Raw genomic sequence first — 25,171 nt, 5'->3', positions numbered from 1 at the left:
TGAATAAAGATACATGGGGTCAAGTCAGCTAAAAACAAAAAAAGTTTTAGAGACTTTTTGTCGCACTGTAACGAGTCTGATTTACGTGGCCCCTCGACTTGAAGCCATAGCAACCGCAGACAAAGACCGGAGGAGGTTTACTGGGGTTTGTCCTTTGATCTGTCTCCATTTCAAATAAAGAGTCAGCTCAAAGTCTGCGCTTATTCAGAGAGAACTATCCTTCACTCAAGCACACATTCAGTAGGCTACTCTGGCAAAACGTTACGCTTATAATACCACATGTGAATTAAAGCTTTTTAACAGGTTATAGCTACATAGGAAAACGGACCATAATTAAATATGCATCAAAAAAATATGGATCATCAGGAAATATGCAACCTAACCGAACATTATGCTTTCTTTCAAAAGCATTAATATCACAATAAACTCACGCTGGATTTTTATGACATCAAGGTGTGCGCTAGGGATAAAACAAAGAGTTCTGATTGTTTCTGGTTCATACACACAAGATAAAACTAGGCTACAATATTTTTAATACGCTGCATTGCACCTAAAATAAAGAATAACAAATAAAAAAGCAGAGTTGGGTCTCGAATAATTTGGACTGACCAAAGAATAAAATCAAGTTTGCTCTGACATTTGAAACGTTACAAAATGTTTTAAATGTAGCCTATAAAATGGAAGACACGAGAACAACACAATAAAAAGGTCAGCGTCTGTGTAGGTAACATCCTCATTCACGCACATTATTAGCCTAAGGTAATAAAGCGGAGTATTCAGTAGGCTAAGTTAATACACCCAAATACAATAATTTGTTGTGTTAATAATTTCTCAAAAGAGCTAAAGGCGTAAATTATTGAATGTTTCTCAAATGTCACCAAAAGCTAGACATTAATGTCGCATCTGCACCTATTTGCCACAGTGGCATAGCATATTTTAAGTTATTATCTGGCAATGTTATTCAAGCAAATTCAAAAGTCACATTAACCTACGTGCAAAAAAAACGCCAGACATTTTACAACATTACTAGAGTTCAATTTCACTCATTATACCCCCACTGCCAATAAATTCAATTTCATTTCAATTACACATTATTTCCAAAATTGTTCCTGCTTTGCTCTTGTTGTAAACGATTCGTTTTATTGCAGGGGAATTATCTTTGTTGAAATGAGTTTGTCATAAATTGTCTAGTAAAAGAATGAAGTCATTATTGGGAGATCCCTTGGCGAGAAATTAGGCGAGCAAAATCCTCCCTGCCACACGGGTCCCATTGAGATTAATGAAAAATATGTAAAACGTTTCCTTTTAATTTTCCTCTGAAAGCACTTTGCATACATGCATTTTCTCTGCTGGGTTGATATCAGATAATTTATGAGAGCAATCTCAGCACATAACCATCAGGACTGTGTTTCAAGCCTAATTGAGTGCTGTCAAGATTAGGTAAGGTCCTATTCGTGTTAATTGTATTGTACTCTCTTTGGGAATACTAGTAAATGTATTTAAATAATTCCGCCTTGTGAGCTGAAAAGATTATGTCAACTTACAGGCATAATAGAAATGTCATGAAAAATGACAAAGAACTGGGAGGAAGTAGTATTTCACAGAACTATGAGTCCGCAAATCCTTTAAACCCTGAATCATTGTCTCAGAGCAGTTCCAAGCTAATTAATAAAACATGGTGCCTTTAGTGCACTGATCAGAGGATTCATTCTACTGCTAAATGTAATTTCACTTTATAATAAATATCACATACTTCTATTACAAACATAAATGACAACAAAGGCACAAAAACCCATAAGGTAGGGGTCAGCCAAAAAGAAAAGAAAAAAGAAGCTAGTTTCAAATGAATGTCATATCAATCAACAGTCATATTTCACACTTATTTTCTAGAGGCTTAAGTTTCAGAGGTCATCATAGGAGCTCTTGTGTTTTGTCTGGGTGGTGTTAAAGGGATGGTTCACACAACATTTTTAATTCTGTCATTTACTCACCCTCCAAACCTGTATGGATTTATTTCTTCTGCAAAACAATATTTCAAAAAATAAAATAAAAAATAAAATAAAAAAAATTGGGAAGAAAATAAGTTTCGTCTGAATGTTTCAGCATTTTTTTCATATATAGTTAAAGTAAATGTGGTCTAAAAACATTTAATTGTATGGACAGCAAATACAATTTTCAAATTATGATGACAGAATAGGCTATATATTTTGGGTGTACTATACCTTAATGCCAATATCAATATTAATCACATCTAACATTAAACTAACAAGTTATATGTAATAAATAAATAAATAAATAAATGAGTGCTGTCAAATCACATCTAACATAAAAGTATGTAAATATATAATATTTATAAATATATATTTATTTACAATCTTAGATGCAGATAATCACGATTAATCAATTTGTCAGCATATATAAATTGTAAAATGGTATAATTTAGATAATTAAACGCAGGACGGCTCTAGATGCATCTCATCGCATTGGCCTACCAATCCTACGGTCTCAGGATCTGATTGAGAGTCTTCAGACATGCTTAAAGAGCGCTTAGAGCGAAAGAGCTTGTCTGACATGAGTCCAAAAAGACAATTCCAAAGAAAATGAAAAATAAATGAGTGCAAAAGGCAGAGAGCATGGAGGGGTGGGGGTGTTGTGGAGAGGTGTGGGATGGGTGCCAGGCCGTCAGCTTACTGTCGAGCCCTTTGGGCCACTCACAGCAGCGGCTTCCATATTTTTGTTTGTGTCCCCAGGCTGGCACGGATCTCAGGCCGAGTCGCTTGCTACAGACACTATTGATCACGCCATATTCAGTTGTGCTTTATGCAGAGGCCTTTATTACCATAGTGACCAACTGAACCATCAACCATTCCCCCCACCCCCATCCCAGACAAATCCACCCTAGACATTTCTGCCAAATATCTCATCAGCTCGTGGGAGACCAGCAGGAAGGAGCGGGAACATAGCGTACTCTAGGATGTATTCATGGCAAACACGACATAAACAATAACAACGCCCTCAAGGGTGGAAAGGATGGTCATTCATTGGGAATGACATCCTAAAGTTTTATTTCAAAAGAGGGCGAACACTGGTGAAACAGACAGCGGCGGCACATCGCGGCCATGTTCATGGTGACTCCGAAGCTGGATGGAGAGATGGGAACCACTGACCGGATAACAAATCCATAGAAAACTGCTGATATTTACATAGAGGGATCCCTTGCGGAGCTCTTTGTGTACGTGTTTGCGAGCGAGCGTGTGGCACGCCGCGAAGAGCTTACGCCAGGCTGCAGACACATTCAAGCCTTGTCTTCAAGAACAAAATGACTTGCTGAGTCCCCCTGAAACAAAGGCCTACAATTTAGAGCGGGGCTCACAGGCTCATTCTCTCGATGTTGGTTTTAGTAAATTCACGGCGGCTTCTTGGCAAAAAAAACGCTTTGATGTTCCGGGGCCTGGAGGAGCCTTCAGGCTGAATGGAAGCTCGACGGCAGGGCAGATCTGTTTGTTTGCCCTTTCGCTGGGCACGCTCAACCTTTACCACGGTCAATCATCTACCCAGACACGAGACGCGCAAGGGGCGAACATGACACACACACAAACGCAAACTAATGCATAAAATGGTCATGCACCAGGAACTGCAGAAGACAAAATAATCAATCAATTACTAATTAAATATCACATAGCACATCATCTCTGTTACTGGTTAAACAATGCACAGATCGTTGTAGCGGTTGACGTGAAGTGCGCGGCACCACCAGCATGGTGCAGAGTTTGATGTCTGAGGAACCCAGATTTGGCTCATTTTCCCTGAACAGTTGAAGCCATTGTGACAATGTTCTGAGCCTGCTTCAGAGATGGCATGTCAATCATACTGCCATGAAAGGTGAAAGCCCCCTGAGGAGAAGAGAACAGAACACTGGTTGAATAAAAATAAAGGTAGATATTGTCTTGAAGAACATATCCTACTACACAGCTTTAATGCAATGCATATACAACACTACAAAGAAGGATATGATGGTTAGAGAGTATATATATATATATATATTTTTTTTTTTTTGTAAAGGAAATGCTTGTGTTAATGGTGTTTATTGTAGCGAATCAGTAACTTAATGTTAGATTCCAAGCCAGTGTTTCATTCAAGATGGTTGGGAATTTAAAAGTACTAAAAACCACTAAGAAGCATTAGAATGAAAATGGAGATATTCTTGACAGCTGCAGGAATTAGAGCTGGAAGTCTTTTATTTGCATGCCAGAAACTCTTATTCACTGCACCACTGGACTGAGAAGGATATTTCAATCAGTCTACTCGTTCACAACCTCTTAAGAAGAAAGAGTTTCAGTAATTACATGACATATGCATCCAAAGAAACTAAATCTGCAGTTAAGCTGCATCCTAAATGTAATGTTATGCTGATAGTGTCTAAAAATGATTTGTTGAGAGGCAGTAAAACCTCAGGTGGGTATTTGGCAAACATTTTCTGTAACAAATCTGCAAGGAGATTGAAGAGGGCACAGACAGGAAAAATACAGGAAAACGCAAAATAAATCGAGCAACTGTGTCCCGGAATCTCAGTTTGTGAGCAAGGAGCCGAACGGGGAGAGTGCTGCTGATGCACCCCCAGGCCATCCTTAGCGTAAGAATTACTGGCAGATTGTACATTACTAGCACATCTCAGACACGCGCAGCCCTACCGAGCAGAAAACGCAGGACTCAATGATGCACTAAATTAGGAACTATAATATTCAACACCTCATTTGATTTTCTCAGACAAAAGCTACAATGCTGCGTGCACCACGGAGGATATCTTGATGCTACAGTATATGAGTGGAAACACTGGGACTACTGAATGTGCACCTTTCCCAAATTCTGATGCTCCTCGAACGCAGCGATCAGCTCCGTGGCCCACTTGATTCTCTCTGGACTGGGGGCAAATTCCTCTTGAACGGCCTTGATCTGGTTGGGGTGAATCACTTGTTTTCCTAGAAAGAACCAAGTGCAACAAAACAACACAAACAAACGAGTCACTAACAGCATAAACAGTAAATAAATATTCCAAAGAGAATAACATATTTAATGACCATGTCTCAAAATGAACGAATGGACGAATGAATGATTAAATAAATAAATTGGAATCCTGAACATTCATACTTCAGTAACATTTATAATATAATTTTTTTTTCAATATAAAACATTTATTATTACCAATTCATTCCACAACCAAAAGTGTCCAATAATAAAAGTGAGTATTTGACTATAGATGTAGAATAAATATTCATTTATTTAGGTCTAAAAAAAAAAAATGTATTTGTATTTTTAGTGCAGCATTAACAGTGCAGCCCACTCACATACAACACCACAGGAAGTAGTATTTCTCCACATTTAAAGGGCTTTGGCTCAGTAGAAGCAAAGGCATTGGTGGGTATTTTCTCCTCTTTCTCCAGTACAGCTCCCTGACCAAGAATGAATTTAAGGGACACAGCAGGGACAGAGGATGCTATGAATTATGGGTGTCATCCCGATTTTCGCCTTGTGCCCCGCTGAACTCTGAAACTTTACTGCACGCTTAGTTACACTCCAATCTGAGGCAGCCTCTGTGAGACTTCACTTGCTGTTTTTGTTACAGGGCCTGTGTGAGAGCCACACACATGTACAGTCACCTCAACACACTTCACGCATACACACTACACGCAGACATAGATGTCAGGGACAGCAGCATCAGCCACGTGTGTTAATGATCCACGACTCTGGAGGCGACCATGAAATGATCCATAATGTCCATGTACTTACTAAATCTACTTCTAAAAACACAAGCTTTGTGAGCATCTGATCAATTAAAATGATTTCTTTCTTTTTGGTTTTAAATTCTTCTTTTTTAAAATTTCCATAATCTTTCAATTAATCAATTAATGAATAATTTATTTCTAGAGCATGTTTAAAACGTTTTTAAAATAATATACATATATACCAACAAGACAAAATAAGTAATAAGTAATACAAGCAAAATAAGTAATAATATTATAATCTGTTGTTTATTTTTATTGAATAATTTTATTAATAATAACATTGATATTAATAAATATAATAATGGGTTTTAGAAAGTAACAAAAAATAACAACAACAATAATATAATAATAATAACCAATAATATTATTAGGATTATTAATTTTTATTTATTTATTTATAGGGGCCTTTGAAAAACCCAAGGTTGCTTCCTTGACAATGTAGGTACCATTTCAAATACACATTTCCTTTTCCACCCTACTTTGCTGCATCGGCTAAGAAGCTAAAACGGATTACGGTCATGGCGGCTGAAACCTTATTCTCAAAAATAACATCTGTCCAGCACTGCACCATAATAATCAGGGACGTTTTCCCAGATCAAACTTCTAGGTGATGAGACTTCATTTAAAAAAAAAGAACTGTTACGCTTCGCTTTAGCTCGTCTCTTAAAACAAATACAGAGAAGGTATCTAGCTGACAGCCGTAGAATTTAATACACGAGAAAACCATTAGCTCCATCTGTGGGTCTTTCCCCAGTTAACCCATCTGAAACCGCTTCTGCCATGTGTTATCTATTGAGATCTGAAATAGCTTCTGCCATGTGTTATCTATTGAGATCCCACATCATTTAGCACACAATATTACATATTGCAGCATTATGTCAGTCATATGTTAACACGGTCTTGCAACAGCACAGGTGTTACTTTCTGCATCTTTTACACATTGCCGAAGCCAAACACTGCAAGGTACGGCAATCTGATGATGCAGCTGAGAGTGAACGAGGCGTCAGGTTAACCAATGACAGCTAAGCATGCGCTTTAATGTAAATAAACCAAACCAGCTTGGTGACTGTTTTTCTATTTGAGCCAACAGTGCTGCAGAAGGAAGAATCACCAGTGTGTGTGTGTGTGTGTGCTGTCCCTCTGCTGCTCTGGAGGAGACGGCCTGTTGGATCAACACCCTAAAGCTGAGGCTCAAGGTCCATGTTTGTGACGCCCATCCCAGAAAAGACTGGCAGGGGGTCGTTCCCTCACATCAACAAAATATGCCCCTTCCCCAGACTGCCACCTGTTCAGGAGCTGTCTGTTCTGAGCCAGCTAGTGACAGAGTGAGCAAGGGGGGCGTGGTAAGCCCTTACGCCGCGCCGCTATTGGCCGGCCGCAGTGCATCATTAATGTTCCCCAATGCCATTTGGCCAATCACAGGGTGCCATCTGTTTTGAGTATGTCTGGTTGGCTCACTACCATTTATCAGAGTACCACTGTTAGATTATTCTCAAAATCTCACTTAGAAGGACACAATTTATGAAAAAGGCAGAAAAACAACAACAGAAAAAGATAAACGTGAATAAAGGAAAGAAGGAAAATCATATTTTGAATGATCTTATATAATATATAACCTTTTTATATTGTTTTATTTTAGGAGACTAGCAAAAAAGTATTATTCATTGTACAGCACCATATATGCTATGACTCTATCCTTTAAAAGACATAAGGGTCAAAGTCAATGCACAGGTGGGGAGTTCGGGGAGATAATGTTTAGACAGTATGTTTGAAGTAATACATGCAAAAGGAGAGGATAGAGTTTATGGTAAGACTCATCTTAATTTGTAACTTTTTGGCCTTTCTGTTTTGTACCAGATTTAACTGCTTGTCTGTTGCTAAAGATGATCATTGTAGTATTTAGCCCAATTATTATTTTCAAAGGAATACATTTACCTAAGAACAAATATATTGGAAAAGGTGTTTCTCATGGTAGATAAAATTTTCTGATTAAATATTTAAAACGTTAAAATCAGAAACATAAAAGCTACAATTTCCTGATTTAAAATAAATAACTAAAGTGCATTTAAAAAAGAAAAGAAAAAAAAGAGTGATTTCAACTAACCGTTTTATTAAAAAAAAACATTCTGAGTCCCCTATTATTGTATTCACATTAAATATTATAGTAATAGATTTGCTCATGCAAGTTTAATACAAAATAAGAAGAAAAAAATTGGCTAAACTACATTTATCTGCATGCAATCTTAATTGCCTACGGATAAAAACACACTCACTGACACACTGAGGGTGTAAACTGTAAACAGTGTTTGTGTAGGCCTCCTCACACAGGGACCTCAGACTAGCAGTGGCGAACAGAACGGCGGTGAGCTGAGCGCATGCTACACGAGGAGCCGTTCCAATTCAGACTCGCGCGAGAGGCAGAAGAGAGTCATCAAACCCGACCCCACCTGCCTAATGACAGGCTGCTGAACAGAGCGCCCGGCTGATGGGTTGCAACATGGCATGATCAACCCGCAGGCTGGCTGCTGGGGAAATACAAACAACCAACCTCGCACTGGCACCCTGATGGACATCCTGGGACACCACAAACCGGAAAATAATCATACAAAGTAAATAATTCTGTTGGCTCACATGAATATTTGCATTTTTAAATTATTGTATGGTAACCAGATTCTGCCAAAATACAGAAATTACTCAAGTAAAAAAATTTGGTAATTTACTGCACTGTAGTATCCATTACAATCATCAAGAAAAAAAAAATGTCAGAAAGATTCTAAAAGTCTCTTGCATAGTTTGAAGGCAATCCAATAATAATTAATTATTATTTTACAGTAGTAATAATATTATGGTATTTTTGGAGAGACTATGGTTATCATGGTCATTTTTTATAATGGTTGTAAATGCTCTTCAATGAATTGATGAATTCCCCTAAAATATTTTCATTACCGGTAATTATTATAATAGTCTATTAAATATAATAATCTATTAAATATTAAAAGCTTTTTTCCCAGCAGAGTTAAATGATAATAAAAACGGTGGCTTAAATTAAATTCAGTGTTAGATGGAATTATTGATGAATTTTGATGTTTAAAAAAAGTTTTCAAAAACATGAAAAAGAAGACAGGAGAATAGTGAATGTTCTTTAGCAGAGGAGTGCGGTGTTCCGGAGGAATGGCAGTGCTGGTGTATACAGAGATGTGCAGGGAGAACAGTGTGTATTCTGCAAACAGCAATTACATATTCATTAGCGGAGGCTCAGAGGAGGGCTGTGTCTGGCCTCCCGTGGCCAGTTACCCGCTCACCAGGACACCACACACACGTACGAACACACACACACACACACACGCACGTACGTACGAACACGAACACACACACACACACACACACACACACACACACACACACACACACACACACACACACACACACACACACACACACACACACACACACACACACACACACACACACACACACACACACACACACACACACACACACACACACACACACACACAGCTAAGCTGTGAACATACGTCTGTCTCCCACAAACACACTCGCAAATAACAGATACACATTCGCACAGGCAAATAAAAAAAAACATGCACGCATGCGCACACTGACAAGCACATGCCAGTAACTTTCTTTTTAAAATTTCATGTAGGACATTAAATGCTCGGGAAATAAATAAAATCACCAATGCAATATGGGCAACATTATATAATGACAAATAACATAATTATAAAACGGAATTTTGCAAGTTAAATACAAGTTGTGCTCTATCTGTGCATCTGTGGCAAGTTGTCCATTACCACTTGTTTTTAACCTGGAATATTCCTTTAAGACCTGAATATTATGATGTCAATCACTTTAGCCAATCACTGGTTCTATTACTTGTTTTGCTCGTGCAACAGAAATGTTTACTACGTTCTGCCAGTATATTCTCTATATGCTATTATGCTTATGTTAGTGCATGAATTTTCATTGAGATCCTAAATCATTAGAGAACCAAGACCCACTTAAAGGAGGATAAGGCAAAAATGCAATACAGTAAGTGAACAGAGAAGAAAAATGATGCAGTCAGCGTACCGGTGAAGCCCATGAGTGCGCCCTCTCTGGCCTGCTGCCTCAGTCCTTCCACATCCTGATAGTCGATGTAAACAAGGTCGATCGCCTGGAGACAGAACGCTTTGGTGGTGACCACCACTTTCTGCCGAGCGTACAGGAGTTCTTTAGCGTCTTTAGTGCGTGTGGCTCCTAGATCAAAAACAGGATTTTTAAAAATCCCAAGTATCATAATTAAAAATCCCAAGTATCATCATAGTTTGAAGTGGTATTAATGACATATTATCATACAATTGCATCTTTTACATTAACTCATCATTATTTTTGGCGCTGTCACAAAACAAAGCAAAATAAATAACAGAAAGTGGAAAAAAAGGTTTATTAAAGAGAGAGATAAAAAGATAGCAGACCTATGCTGGCACAAAAGTCATCTGACCCAAAGACAACTCCGTCATGATGAAGACCTGCCTTTGGCCCAAGATCTCGAAGTGCTTCACACACTGCCTTCAAGAGAAAGAGAAAATAAAGAGCTGTGTAAATGTGTGTGTGTGTGTGTGTGTGTGTGTGTGTGTGTGTGTGTGTGTGTGTGTACTTTGGCACTTAATCAAGTCACAGAGTCAAACGACTCTAATTTTCCACCAATACTCCCTTTATCGCTGTCCATGCCTCTGTTCTTTATATTTGTGTTTAGAAATGGAACTATATCAGATATTTAAAAAAAGAAACACACACACACACAATTAATGGCCCGTCTCTGTCCCTGTGGATGGAGGAATCTAGAAATCTGTGAAGACCGTCCAAGGCTGCAACTAACCCCAGAACCAGGACTAGTGAGAGACAGTCTGGAATGTGATATGACCGTGTCAGGCGCGGAGCAGATGGAATTTCTTGAATGCTTTTGTTGGGTTCCAAATTAATTTCACTTCTTGCTGTGACTCTGCAATATTTCCCTGTCTTGGCTCTGGGATTCCGTCTAGCCAGCACAACAGAGGGTTTGGGGGAGGGGAAGAAAAATAATCAAAAGAAAAAAAGGAACTGCATATTTTATAAGCAGACAAAAAAAAAACATGACTTCGGCCATTTTTTTTCCTGATAGGGGCATTTTTAATATCTATAACTCAAAATATAAGGTGTTATTTACCTTAAAATTCAGCAGACCCAAAGCAGTTTCCACAAAGGTGACCAAGCGGATGGGTTCCTCAAGCTCTCTGCCTTTTAAGTACCGCTGAAACCTGTCAACAAACTGAAACAAACACACACACACACACACACAGTCAAAAACAGTTTAAACAAAAGACATTGTTTAAAAGCTAAGCCTAATTAAATTGAAAAACTTCTGACTCAGGGTTTTGGAGAAAGAAGAGGAATAAAGAGATATGGCTTCAAAAACTTGACGGGATTCACACAGTCTTTGGACAACTCCAGTTTCACAGAGGCCCTCGAGATATACTACAGGTTCCTGTCTGAATTTACAAAGAAAGGAGCGCTGAAAATGAAAAGGGAAGGGATGAGATTTGAGCTGTCTGGGAGTGCATTTCATTTCAGTTTTATGCAGAGCCTCGGCTTCCCCCGGCGGACAGACTCGTGAGACTTGCGATGTGTGATACGACACTTCTCCGCGCCATTCATTTTCCCGCTAATATTTGAGCTTACCTAAGAAGGTTTTAAAATGAAGTTTGGTGCTTTGAAGACCAAAGCATTCCGATTTTTTCCAACAGACCAGTTCACAGCTAGCCGTGGACTGCCAGTGGGGTTGCCCAAATTCCAAAATCTATCATCTGGAAACACACAAAAGCTCCCTCTGTCAGATATTTTCTTTTAAAGCCTGTACAAAAATAAAAGGAGGGGGGAAGGGAAGGGAAGAGGAAAAAAAAAAAAAACTCAAAGCAGAAAAGTGTAATTCCCTGTCCCCCCCGTTCCGTCTCTCTTTCACACATTGGGGACAGCAGATTAAAATAACCTCAGGTACGTCAAGGCTAGTTTTCCAAATAAAGGCTAAAATATCCCACACACACTTGTTTTATTAGCTCAAAGAATATGCCTTCATTGAGGGATTTTTTTCTAATGGGGGAATTTTAATCATCTCCCCATTCAATCTCAGTAGGATAAATCATATCTGAGAGATTTGCATAAATATAAACCATCAAAGACTTTTCATCTTCAAAGGGGTTTTCAAGACCCAATAAGCTTTGTACTGTAATCATCTGAGGTCACAACCCTGCAGGAGTAATGCTGCTATGGCAACATAAAAACGCCAACGGCTTAGCATAATATTCCCCTCGAACGGAGAAAAGGGAGGGAGAGGGTAGGGCTTGTTTGGCGGCCCTTCCATTTCCTCACTGTCTCTTTTATCAGACGCCACACTGCCCTCTACGCCGGCTCCGTATTTTTGCGCAAAATTATAGCCACTTGGCAGAGAAATTAAGCATTTATAGCCGTCAATCAAACGAAAAGCTCTGTCCCGTCACGAGGCGCCATTAGGAAGTCGATGAGTGACAACAAATTACAGGTGTGCTTTTACCACGCTGAAGTAATGGGAACGGTCAGCCCTTTCAATATTTACACAGTCTCGGCATTGAACCGCACTTGTGCAAATGCTAATACCACTCTCAGGTGACAAGCTTTTCCGGTCGCTATAGGCCGCTTGTGAAAACCCACACTTCTCGACAACAAGTGCCATCCATCATGATCCGGATGGAAAACGAGGCAGGGATTTTGGGGCGAGGGAGCCGCTAGAGCGAAAAAGGCGGCAAGTGGATAAGTTTCAATTAATTCTCTTCAAAAGAGGGCCAGATTAAATGTTTCCGGCCTGCTGAAGTGCTCATTTCACCGTGTGGTGGTGGTGGTGGAGGGGGGAGAATTAGGAGCGGACGGGGAGGGACGGGACTCGAGCTGGTTCCTTTCAGGACTCAGTAGTGTGGCGGCCAAAGAATGCGCACAGCCCCGAATCTGTGGGAGAATTGTCTGTGGACAAAAGGAGGAGGGGGGGAGAGTTACGCCTGTTATAGTCCAATAAGCCTTGTCAGTCAAACAAGCACTGAGAGAGAGGATAGAAAGGGAGAGTAGAAGATTTTCACACAAAAGGAAACAAGTAAGTCCATCTTTTAGCAACAAATCAGTCTGGAGGTTCCTCTGCTCATCTACGTTAAAAAGGGGAAGAAAATAAACAACAGAGGGATTTAGGGTCGGTCGGCCGCCGGGACGAGAAGAAGAGAAGGAGGAGAGAGAGATAATCAGGCTTGTAGTGGTACGACTTTGTGATGTGTGTTGGATTAGACACTCGCTGACTGCTCATCAAAAGACACAAACACATACACAAGAGAAAAAAGAGATATTTAATGCTAAAATTTAATAGCTGACGATTATTTTATTAAAAAAGAAACTGTAAAAAGTACCATTATTAAGCTCCCTCTTCATTCCAGAGTAAAACATGTTACAACATCACTGACAATTACTTTTGTAAAAGGCATCAAAATTCTGCGGTTTAAAATAGTTTATTCAGTATGTTGTTATTTTCTTTAACTTGTGAAAGTTGTGGTGCATCCATATTTCCCCTCACAAAAGCAACCATAGTTTCTGCAGTTATTGTTACTAATGTATGCCTAAAATAAAGTTTAAAAAAATATTATAATTTAAACGTTTAAAGCAAACAGAATTACAAAAATAATCAGTTGTTGAAAATGTAATGAAAAACGTTTGTCTGCCATTGGTCAAACAGGTAGTCCTGCCCCCTAACTCATGCCATTGGTTGAATCAATGTTGCTGTGTCAGACAGCACAACAAACAGACCAATAACAGCACAGAACCACTGTCCTTTTAAGAGGAATTAACCTACAAATGACTTGCATGGTTTCTACGTATTAATTAAACCGTTTTGTTTTTGTTTTGTTTTTATTTTTATTATAGGTTTCACTAAATACCAAGATACCACAAAAATAATTTGTGGCAATAAAAACTGTAGTAACAGGTTTTTTTTTTTTTTTACAAAAACTACAGTAACCAACCGTGGTCAATTTTGGTAAGGACTCTGTATAACCAGGTATGATAATGCATCTAAATTGTTCAGATCTGTGAGAAACAACAAAAGGGAGAGAAAGAGACAGATAGAAACATCCTCTCCTTTCATGTTTGTCTCACGCCACTTTCAAAGCAGTGGGCCCATGTCAGGTCAGTGCTACATGACTTCCTCTCCGCTCACAATCTCCCATATCCTGCTGCGGCTATGAGCTCGACCGTGTGCAAAGCATGTGGAGAGCATGTTCTAACCCCCACCACATATGTGTGCACTTTTTGAATGCATTCACACACACTGTATTACTCAATCGGACATATGTGTAGGGGTTGTATTGATTTTCGAGTGGCTAAGTGGGTAGTGAATAGCAGATAGCGTAGGTCATTTTACTTTGACAAAACTCTAAAAATGGGGCTATTTTACATATTAAAGGAGAGGAGAGGAGGATAACATCTGTATGTAACAATGATAGTAAGATAATAATATAATTGGAATATTACCGAGTTGCAGTAAGTATATATAATCAATAATATATCAAATAAACACACACACACACACACACACACACACACACACACACACACACACACACACACACACACACACACACACACACACACACACACACACACACACACACACACACACACACACACACACACACACACACACTATTATTAATCTAAGTTGTTGTTTATGAACTACTCTGTGGATGGCAACTATTCTTCAGCAATAGACAAAATGGCAGGGAACAAGAATGAGAGAGAGAAATATGAGCACCTGTCAGCAATTAAAAAGGGAAGAAACATAGAGCGGCCCGGGAAATATATGAGCACTAATTAAAACCACTAGTTAAAAACTTCCTGCTTCAAGCCTAAACTAACTGTGAGCAACAGACTAGGGCCCCCCTCCATCTCTCAGCTTTCCTCCCTCCCTCCCTTCATCTACCTAGTTAAGACATTGTGGCTTCTTTCAGGTCTTTTCAGTGCTCATGCAGAGTAGCTGAATACTGCAGATTTGGGCTGGGTTGGCTGGTTGGGGGAAATGAGCTGGAGGGATTTGGGGGCTGGTGTATTGGCTGTGCTGAGGGCCTCCTGGGGCCGACTACTAGAAGAAGCCCTGCTTTGATGGACGAACAAACGTCTTGAAGAATCCTCAACACCTCCTGCAACTCACACATGGAGGTGATCAGGGGGAATGAGTGTTTTGTGGCTTTTAGACCATGTCTGCTAGCTTTAAGACCTATATGCTAGTGTCACTGACTGGCCATCTCTATAATAATGAGATCTACGAGTGGCTAAAGTGTCCCCCAGCTTTGATTTTAGAATATTTCTGCATTAAACATCAAAGCTCAACATTGCTAGCCTCATTGTAGGTTTATTGAAGAGGCCCTGTGCTTCCAGGGGGAAGAAGTATTTTGTGACATCTGTCTTGTGAAGCTAGTTTTAAAATGTCATGGCTTTCTTGAGCTGATGCCAAGATATACAGCCCAATTTCTCCCCGGGCCTGACTACAGAGATCAAGTCCTCTGTACAGCCTAGTAGAAAAGATTGTTATTATTGCTTTGAAAAGACCTGTGGTTTCTTCTTACCCTGCGAGTTCAGAGAGTGTTGTGTTCTATACAAATGATGGAAAATGCAAGAGCACATAAGAGGTATTTTTAGTTTCTCATTTTTCACATTAAGCAGGTCATAGTCTTCAATTTGTGGGATAAATTGGTCATGAATATCACATTAACTATAATCTAACCATAATCATATGGAAGCATATGAGTCCTCAATGTACAATTCAATGTTTGCAAAATGTACTGATACATTTTTTTTTGGGGGAACACATTTGCTTTCAAAAGTTTGGGGTCTGTAAGATTTTTTTATTGTTTTTGAAAGAAGTCTCTTATGCTCACCAAGGCTGCATTTATTTGATCAAAAATACAGTAAAAACAGTAACATTATGAGATATTATTACAATTTAAAATAACCGTTTTCTATTTGAATATATTTGAACATATATTGTGTATGGCAAAGGTGAATTTTCAGCATCAGTCTTGCTCAAGAAACATTTCTTATTATTGTAGCATAATAAATGTATTTTCTGACACTTTTGATTTAATGCATCCTTGGTGCCTTGCTGAATAAAATATTTTATATAGTGTATATATGACCCTACACATTTGAACAGTAGTGTACAGTTTATGGAAAACGTATGATTTTCCGAAAATATGTACTAAAATGTTGCTCTGTTCCTCACACAAAGCTGCCATGGTTAAGCTAGACTTGAAAAATAAGACATGGGTTGTATGGACTTATTTGAAGGTGCTTTTACTGCACTGTATAGTTTCCATGCATTATTTTGTATTCCACAGAAAGCGTATAAATATTGACAGAATGCTCTTTTAGGTCAACTCTTTGTTTAAAGTGCTTAAAGAGTCATGATTCACTCACCCACTGCACCTCTCCTGTGTTCTCCACCTTTGGCAGCATGAGAGCTGTGGGCAGCACGTCCGCCTGTAGAATAACCTCCATGTCGGCTTCGGCCAGGCCGCTAGACACAGAGTTCAACCGTACACACTTCTCTGTACGCCCCAGATCCAGATCAGCCAGCATCTTTGGAATGGTATTCCGAGCTTCCTCCTGTGAAAAAAGGGGAAAAGAAATCACTTGTGCCATTGTGTCAAAAAGTGCTTACTTCACCACAGCAGATAATACAGCATGACATTTCTCAATGCAGGCTGGACCACAAAATGAAAGGGTGACCCAACTGTTTATGCTCAGCTGGGTCACTATTCAGTGATGTCATAAACACACAATATGATTGCAAATAAACACTGAATGGTTATGTTACCCAATTCAGACTCTGTATTTGACAAATAAAACAGGCTTGTGGGAATCAAACCTGCAAAAAAAACGATTGAAAGTAGGTTAGGCGGGTTTTATTGTTTGCTTTTGTGCTACTGGATGACGATGATTTGTGTTTACCTGATAAACGGGAGGAAATATGTCACGTATGAAAAGCTACAAGCAATAAAATTGGCCATTGGAGCACTTTTAAAAAGATAAAGATGCGTCAGTTTGGACGAGCGGATGTTATGTGAATTTACAGGGAAGTGGCGGTTGGCGCCTGGGATTACGGTGCGGAAAAAGATCTAGTGAGAGGGATCAACCTCACTACAGCTGATCCACCAAAGGCCATAAAGTGAAAAGCCCTGCACACAAGTCTTCCACACAAACACCACAGACACATGACCAACGGACGTGTGGAGGGAGGAAGAATCAAAGTTAAAGCCAAGTTCCAGGGCCTAACTGTGACACAGCAGCACACGCCAGGAGATTCAAACCAGATGCAGCTCAAGAGACTGAATGTAGGTGGGAGGGAAAGGTCCAAAAAGATGAAGTTTCCATTGGTCGGGAAACAGCACTCCATCCAAAGGGAAATGTGGTCTCAGTTAAACAGGAGGAGGAAACAGTAGCTCAGGAGTTGTCAGGTTAGATCAGAGGAGGGATGAGAAACGTCGAGAGAAAGAGGGGAGGGGGGGTTAGCTCAGGGGTTAATTTAACTTGAATAAGAAACTCCTTAGGCTAGGTCATCCTCACACCGTCCACACAACTAGGGTCACCTCAACCCAAAAACTGTTGAACTTTAGAGAAGACCATAACGGCCAAAAACATGGCATTTATAGCAAGATTAGAGATAATTAATCAAATGAATGAATTAATTAAATGATAATAAAAAATAAAATAAATATAAAATAATAAAATTAATTAATCTTACAAGGTATGTAAGGTTTTTTAATGTTTTAGTCTAATAATCATCCAGGTGTTATGGTATCAAAAAGGACAAGAAGAAAAATAACAAACATTTGGTTCTGCATATCAGTTACAAGACACTTAACCAAAAAATAACCATTATACATATTGGTTATAAAAAAGGGCAAAGATAATCAATCTCTTGTCTAGATCTGTAACCCCCTTTTTAGATGGGCCTGCATGATCGTAAAACTCAGCCTTTTGAACTGGTAATCACAACCGGTCTGGATTCAGACTCCCTTAAACTAGAGCTAAAATAACAACGCTGTCAACCATTTTTATTAGAAAAAATGATGTGTATACAAGCTGTGAAGTCTTCTATATGACATCTGAAGCATTGCAGATATACTAGCAAAACAGATTCAAACCAAAACACAGTCTAGACACTCGCATGTCTAAACTAACATTGTGGTCCTCAACTTACAGTTTATGTTGAGAGTTGTTGAACTGCAAAACGAACACAAAAGATTCCTCAATAGGAAGTCATACTGTATGTACGCTTATAGCCTATAATATATTTGAAGATCACAGTGGTAATATTAGGAGGGCCGACGGATTTATGAAGCCATAACTCAGCATTCGTAAAGCTGTTCCATGGTGGATCCAGTTTGAGTCCTCCAGTATAATCCAAGACTGATCCAGTGTCTTTGACACTGCCGAACCACTGTTCTTTGTATGTCTGGTATCACGTTCACTCTTGAACAAAAACATCAGGCTTTGAGTAACAAATCAACATCAAAAAGCACCTATAGCAAGTCAAAAGATATGAGAGTAGCTAGAAATGGACCAATCAGACAGAAATAACCACTGAATTGTGTAATGCTATATCAAACCTTCATGCCACATGATTCTCTGCTTTTTATCACCACATTTCGCTTTGAACTGATATTCCCGACAGAAAAACATTTGAATTTCTATCAGTAGGAAGGGCTCGCTATTTCATCTTCCCTCACAGTAAATTGACAGAAAGAACATTCTCAAGAAGATCTCGGGCTCCTGAGGGGACCCAGCCATTCCGAGCCGGAATAAAAGTACTTTGAAAGCTGAAATGTTTTACATTAATGGAAGCCCGTCCAACTAGTTGCTTCAAAAGACCCTTCCCCAATCACACAGCATCCCACAGAGTGACCAGGAGAATCGCAGGTTTGAGGGATCTTTGATTCCTTCCATCAAGCCCATCATTAAAGCTCAACACAGTATCATGACAGCACGTCCACAAAACACTCAAAACAAAGGACAGACTTTAAAGTTTGTAGACGCTGACTTCTCATTTAAAAAAAAGGCCAGATCTTTTACATTTGTAGAGAATTTGGACTCCAACTGTGAGATATGTCAAGAAATGAATGTGCGTGCGGATTATTTAGTGTCTAATCAAAGCGCAGGAAAAACGTGTGGTTTGTATGACATTTGAAATGTATAATGATTTTGTATAGATTTGCATTATTAGAAATGAGAGCAAGGGAGGGACAAAAAGGAACTCAATTTGATATATTTCCATGTCATGTTTCTCACTCTATTATTTTTTCATCCCAGCTTCTTCCAACCAACCATGACACTTACGATTTCAAAAAAACGATGTGTAATCTAAGCAAACAATGTCTCACGGACAGTGTCTGACAGGTGACGCACCGGGCATCTGGAGCTCTATTCCAGATGAATGACTAACAGATCCAGCATCTGATTCCGCATTTGTCCGGTTACGCATGAGAAGGAAGCCTGTCCCTCTAGGCTCGCTGCTAGATTCTCTCAGCCTCTCGAAAACCGCCACTTCTCTTCACACTGTGAGGCTGAAGAATGATCTGTTACTACTTCAGAGCCCTGCTCAGGCAGCTCACATTTTACTGACTGGTTCTGCCAATCAAAACAGAGGGCTGTAATTTGATAATGAGAGAGGGACAATATGTGCAGTTTTCTTCAAAACTCAGCGTTTTGTGATACGCTGGGCTGCACTGGACTCCCAGCATTAAGATGATAGAGAGGTTGCGGGATTGAAGCGTTCAGATGGGACTTTCAACATCTGCCGTTCACAGTTAACTGGAGGCTTACTGTTCATGGGCGCTATTTACTTCTGTTCTAGAAGTACTTGAAATGTCTGTCATCATAATCTGATTTTAAGCAACACAATCTACACATTTGATAGCTGTGCCAGTGAAAACTTCAACCTAAACAAATAATGCTTAATGTGCCGACAGTGTAGCCCTGTGATGCAGGATACATGTGAGAATTTCTTCTGCTTTTGAAGTGCTGAAGGAAAAACATCTAAGCTTGTGATGAGAGTGGGAACAGAAGATATTTGTGTCTCTGGGGAAATGACAGAGCTCAGTTTTTCTCAGGGTTTTGTACTGCATCAAAGTTTTAAAGGTAGCAACTCGGAGAGAATTATCTAATACTATTCAGAGACAAACAGAAAACACCATACAGAATTGCAAAGTAAAGATCTCTGTAACTTTTCAAAGCGGATTATGATTGGACTTTTTCCTAGTTGTGTTGCAATCATAAAAGTAGTCATGTAGACACTTTACACAAACATAGGGCCTAAATTGTTTTTTGTTTTCTTTTTGTCAACCTCAAATATTATATTTTCACAACCATGTTACCAAAGTTTGCATATAATTAAAAAATAGATTAAATGAATATACATTAAATAAACACAATTACATTTATAAAATATCGACAACAATAATATATATATATATATATACTGTACACTGGAACAGGGTGGAAGGTTGAGATTGACAAGGGCAGTCAACACTACAATTTAATGTACAAAGTAAGAAATTGGAATGATTTTTTTTTTTTTTTTACATTTCTTATGACAGAATAAAACACAATTTCACCTTTTCATGGACAATTTATAATCTGGATTTTTTTATTACACTAACCCATCTCTACCTGGCCATGCTCTTTATATTCCAGACATGAAGGTGTTTCTTACCCAGTTTCTTCTTGCAATGACCTGCTGGAAGGCCGATTATTTGCTAGACACTTATAAAAGCAAAAGGTCGTATTTTTAAAAAGTGGCATTACATGGAGTACCCGGGGCACATGGAGTGTTGGCAGTAACTGACTTTCAATTTTCTAGTCATTAGAGTAGTTCACACCTGCTGCCTGCCAGAGCTTTATAACAAAGTCACCTTTCTGTGTCAAGTGTGCCATGTAAAGCAAAGGAGAACTTAAATAATAATAATAATAATACTAACAACAGCATGCTATAGGACACAACAAATCAGAGTAATAGTCCTTCAAAGTAGAGCATATGTGAAAGTCCAGTGAATTATGCAATGCGATTATCTTGCTAAATATTAATGCTGAAAAAACTGGAACATTTTGACGTTTATTAGTTGTTCATACAATATATCACTGATCCAACACAAACCACGACGGTGTGATCAAAAAATAATAATTATTATAATAAATAATAATAATAATACATATAGCTGCAAGGAGCAATGAAAGAGCAAAGCACAAAAAAGGCACGATGAGTAATGCAAGCAAGGCTGGGAGCTTCAGAGCAACTGCAACAATGAGTAATTAAAGACTTTTTTTTTTAAGTTTGGTGTCAATATGCCAAAGCGTTGCAGAGTTACAGCCTCAGAATCAGCATTGCATCATGCCTTTTAATTAAGTTTTGCCAGGAAGAGACGAGATGATCTGAGCCGATTGGCGAAAATTGGACTAACGATCTAGGAGTTCGAAAAAACTAAGTTTTCAAATAAATTTTTGCAACGATTCGTTAATGCATTCATAAATACAGCATTTTACGACAAAATTAAAAATGGCCGACATGGGAAACTTGGGAATCATTTGACTAAATATGATGCACTGAATCAAAAGAGTTATAAGCCAAATTAAAAAAAATATATAAACTAAAAATGTATATATAAAATAGCAATTTTATACATCTCCTGACCAGTAAGTGGCGCTGTGCAGAAACGCTGCAAGTAGCCTCAGGTCATGCTTGTGATGACATGTACCAAGATTGTTCTCAATATGCTAAAGCATTGTGGAGATATAACCTCACATCCATATTTAAATGGGATCATTGTCAAATTTGTTTGTGCTTTATTCGAAACCTGTTTGGCTCATCAAAAAGCTTTGAATAACTTTATGCCATTTTTGTTTCTAGCCCTAGCCCCTATTATTAGCATAAACGTAAGTGCAACTTTGGACAGTTGGTGGAGCTAGAGGAATTGAATTAGAGACAAAATTGCTCTGGTTAATGTTCAGACTGTCCTCCACCTGTGTGCCAAATATAATAATTTCCCCACAAACATTTATATGGGCTGCCATAGACTTCAAGAGCAGTAGTAGTAGTAGTAGTAGTAGTGGTGGAGGAGAAGGAGGTGAAGAACATACAACAAACATCTTTGCTGTTTGGCCCCTAATAATAAATAATACAATTAAATTTCAGATTTGGCATGAACATGTTATTTGCATTGCAAGATTTAAAAAATGGGTTAACATGTATTAGATAACATTTTAAAAGACTGCAGATAAATCAAGTTGACAGTCCCTTTCATTCGTAATGTTGTTAAATCAAATTCCTCATGGAGCTAATCTCTAATCATGTGTTGTTATTCTGATAGGAGCACATTTATCCATTCATCGTAAATAAGGCCTTTACACATCAACCGGTCTTAAACACCTCTCATAAGCATTCATCATACTGGGCGACAGAGAACCCCCCCAGATCAAGAAGATATCACTAACACACAGAAAACACTCCACACACATCTTATGACCCATCTCAGTTACGTGTAACGCATCAGGCATAGCATATACGTGTCTGGTTGCTTATAATGTTTGGCAGCGTTCTCTTCCCTGGTGACAGTGTGAGGACATATGTTGTAGCTGCAAAATATGAGTGATACAATGAGATATTATGGCTTCCACAGGATTCACAGCAAACAGATGTGTGTCATTTGTCTTGACACATCATGAACATGAAATAAAATAGTTTACCGTCCATAGCTCTCATTTCTCATTTGCGCTTATTCATATACATTTATGGCATCTCAAGATATGGCAATGCCATCAAACTGCATTGATTCGGTTATCTTTTGGCAGTAATTATGGTTTGTTCCCCACACTAATCCAGGGTATGGTTTGTATAATATTTTATGGTGCCTATTTTACCTTTTGTGGAGTTCGACTGCCCGTGGTCAATGTCTATTTTCATTATATGCCTAAACACATCTTGAATATTACAACAAAAACAACAAAAAAACTTATTTTTAGTCCCACAGAACAAAGTTAGTCAAACAGAAGTTTAAACCAACACGAGAGTGAGCAAATGATGAGAAAATTCAAGGTTTTTTTGGTAAGATGACCTCCTTAAAGTAACCTAGGGAAAAAAAACAGCCTCTACTAGACCTCAGATTTCACACACCAAATCTTATAAAAACATGTACAGACATGTATCTATCGTGTCATAATATTGAATTTACATAAAAAAGCAAAATGATGTCAGTACCGTGATGTTGGAAGAAATCTTTCAATCTCTTCCTCAATCATCATCTCCCTCATTCAGTTCCAAACAATCGAGACCACCCTACTTCATTGACCCCTCAATAAACTTTAGCCTAGTATGACTACACAGTGCTCATAGCTCCTGTGACGAAGGTATCTCACACACACACACACACACACACACACACACACACACACACACACACACACACACACACACACACACACACACACACACACACACACACACACACACACACACACACACACACACACACACACACACACACACACACACACACTTGACTGGCAGGCAGTTTCTGGCAACACACAGGCTATCAGAGTTCACTAATGCTGGGGATCCATTTTCTGGGTAAACGCCTCAGATCGCTGCTTGTTTCTCTTGGCAGCAGAATGCCATGTGTTCCTCTGCTGCACCCTTTGATGAGAACCCTCTCTTCTTAAAGGAATAGTTCATCCAAAAAGGAGCATTCTGTAATCATTTACTGACCCTCATATCACTCCAAACCTGCATGATGTTTTTTTCCTCTATGGAACACAAAAAGAGAAGTTTAGCTGAATGTTCAAGCTACTCTTTTTCATACAATAGAAGTGCATGGGGCTACACTGAAATGAAAAAAAGAGCATCATAACAAATAACATTTGTTAAAAATCTTTCTCTGGCTTTCAAATCTCATATGTGCATATTTAATATGCATATATTCATGTGTAGCAAGTTGATGACACTGATTAATTACATTTATGTCTTTGATTTACTTGATTTACTTTCACTGTATGGAAAAAGCAGCGTAAACATTTTGCTAAACATCTCCTTTTGTGCTAAATGAAATAAAGTCACAGGTTTGGTACAACACGAGGAAGAGTAAATTACATTTTAAGACACAGTCTTTGTTTCCTCGGACATCAACCAATGAGCACTAGGACAGCTTTCTACAACAACCTCCCAGCTCAAATGAAGAGGGATAAATCTTATTATTTAAGTAATGTGGACTTCACTAACACTCACTAAATCTACACATCACTACACTATTGCAAAACATTGTGGCACCCACTCTTTGAACTGACCCAGAGAGAGTGTGGCAGAAGAAATCTGAGACGACTTCAAAATACCGGCATTGCATTTTAAGCTTCTATATCAAATAACAGTTGGTTGCATAGATTATGGTAAATTGGAAATGTTGACAGGAAGCCAAAGTATTACACTTTCAAATAAGCTCAAACTGAAATCTAAGACTACAATAGTGTATTATTGAGCCAGTCCTGACAAACAGAAGATGCATACTGTACTTGTGAATGTATACGAGAGCAAAAGGTAACAGAAACGTTCTCACAAAGGGGGGCGCCAATGCTATGGAGCTATATTGCAAAACATTTTAGTCATACTGTAGCTGACATATAGCATATGTTAAAATTTAAGCCATTTCTTTTCACCAAATCATTTCATCTACTGCCACCACCAGGGTTGACAAAGAAAAGACACCACAACATAAACAGACACAGAACAGTCTGCTGTGACACAGTCAAAACTTTTGAGCTCTTAGCATCACAGACATGCAGTCAGTAACTTTGTGTTCTTGACATTCGGTTTGGGGTTGGTAATAAAAAAAAAAAAGTATCTTCTGTTTACTAATGCTGCATTTATTTGAAAAAAAAAAACACACACAAAAAAATACAGTAGAAATAGCTATATTAAAATAATATCTTAATATATTTCAAAATGGCATTTATTCCTGTGATGTCAAAGCTGAATTTTCAGCAGTCATTACATGATCCTCAGGAATCATTCTAATATGGATATTTACTGCTCAAGAAACATTTTTACTTATTATTAACATTTAAAATAGTTATGTTGCTTAATATTATTTGAGGAAACATTAGATATGTTCCCATCACCCTTTTTTTAGCACCCAACGAATTAGGTGCGTTTCCATCAAGTTGTTTGAGCGGATGACGGTGGTATTGGTATAGTATATAGTAACTAGTCTGGATGGAAACCCAGCTAGTGATACTTTTTGTTC

At 38.6% G+C, this 25,171-nt stretch overlaps 1 protein-coding gene across 2 annotated transcripts in view; it reads right to left on the bottom strand.

The window, feature by feature from the left end:
• Positions 1–2,108: 2,108 nt before the first annotated feature.
• clybl (citrate lyase beta like) overlaps positions 2,109–25,171 on the bottom strand; it is a 61,474-nt gene continuing 38,411 nt past the window's right edge. Inside the window, exons 3-8 of one of the 2 annotated variants that reach the window (XM_079618485.1) lie at positions 16,302–16,490; positions 10,990–11,091; positions 10,259–10,352; positions 9,873–10,040; positions 4,855–4,979; positions 2,109–3,893 (exon numbers count right to left, since the gene is read on the bottom strand). In XM_079618485.1, the coding sequence (XP_079474611.1) occupies positions 3,798–3,893; positions 4,855–4,979; positions 9,873–10,040; positions 10,259–10,352; positions 10,990–11,091; positions 16,302–16,490 (774 nt within the window). In that variant the 3' untranslated portion in view covers positions 2,109–3,797. Of the gene's footprint in view, positions 3,894–4,854; positions 4,980–8,109; positions 8,374–9,872; positions 10,041–10,258; positions 10,353–10,989; positions 11,092–16,301; positions 16,491–25,171 lie in introns of those variants that run through there. The other variant, XM_079618486.1, reaches the window with a different exon arrangement.

This window comes from Phoxinus phoxinus (genome assembly GCF_949152265.1).
Source record: "Phoxinus phoxinus genome assembly, chromosome: 7".
NCBI lineage: Eukaryota > Metazoa > Chordata > Actinopteri > Cypriniformes > Leuciscidae > Phoxinus > Phoxinus phoxinus.
This window is presented reverse-complemented; position numbering and strand designations above follow the sequence as displayed.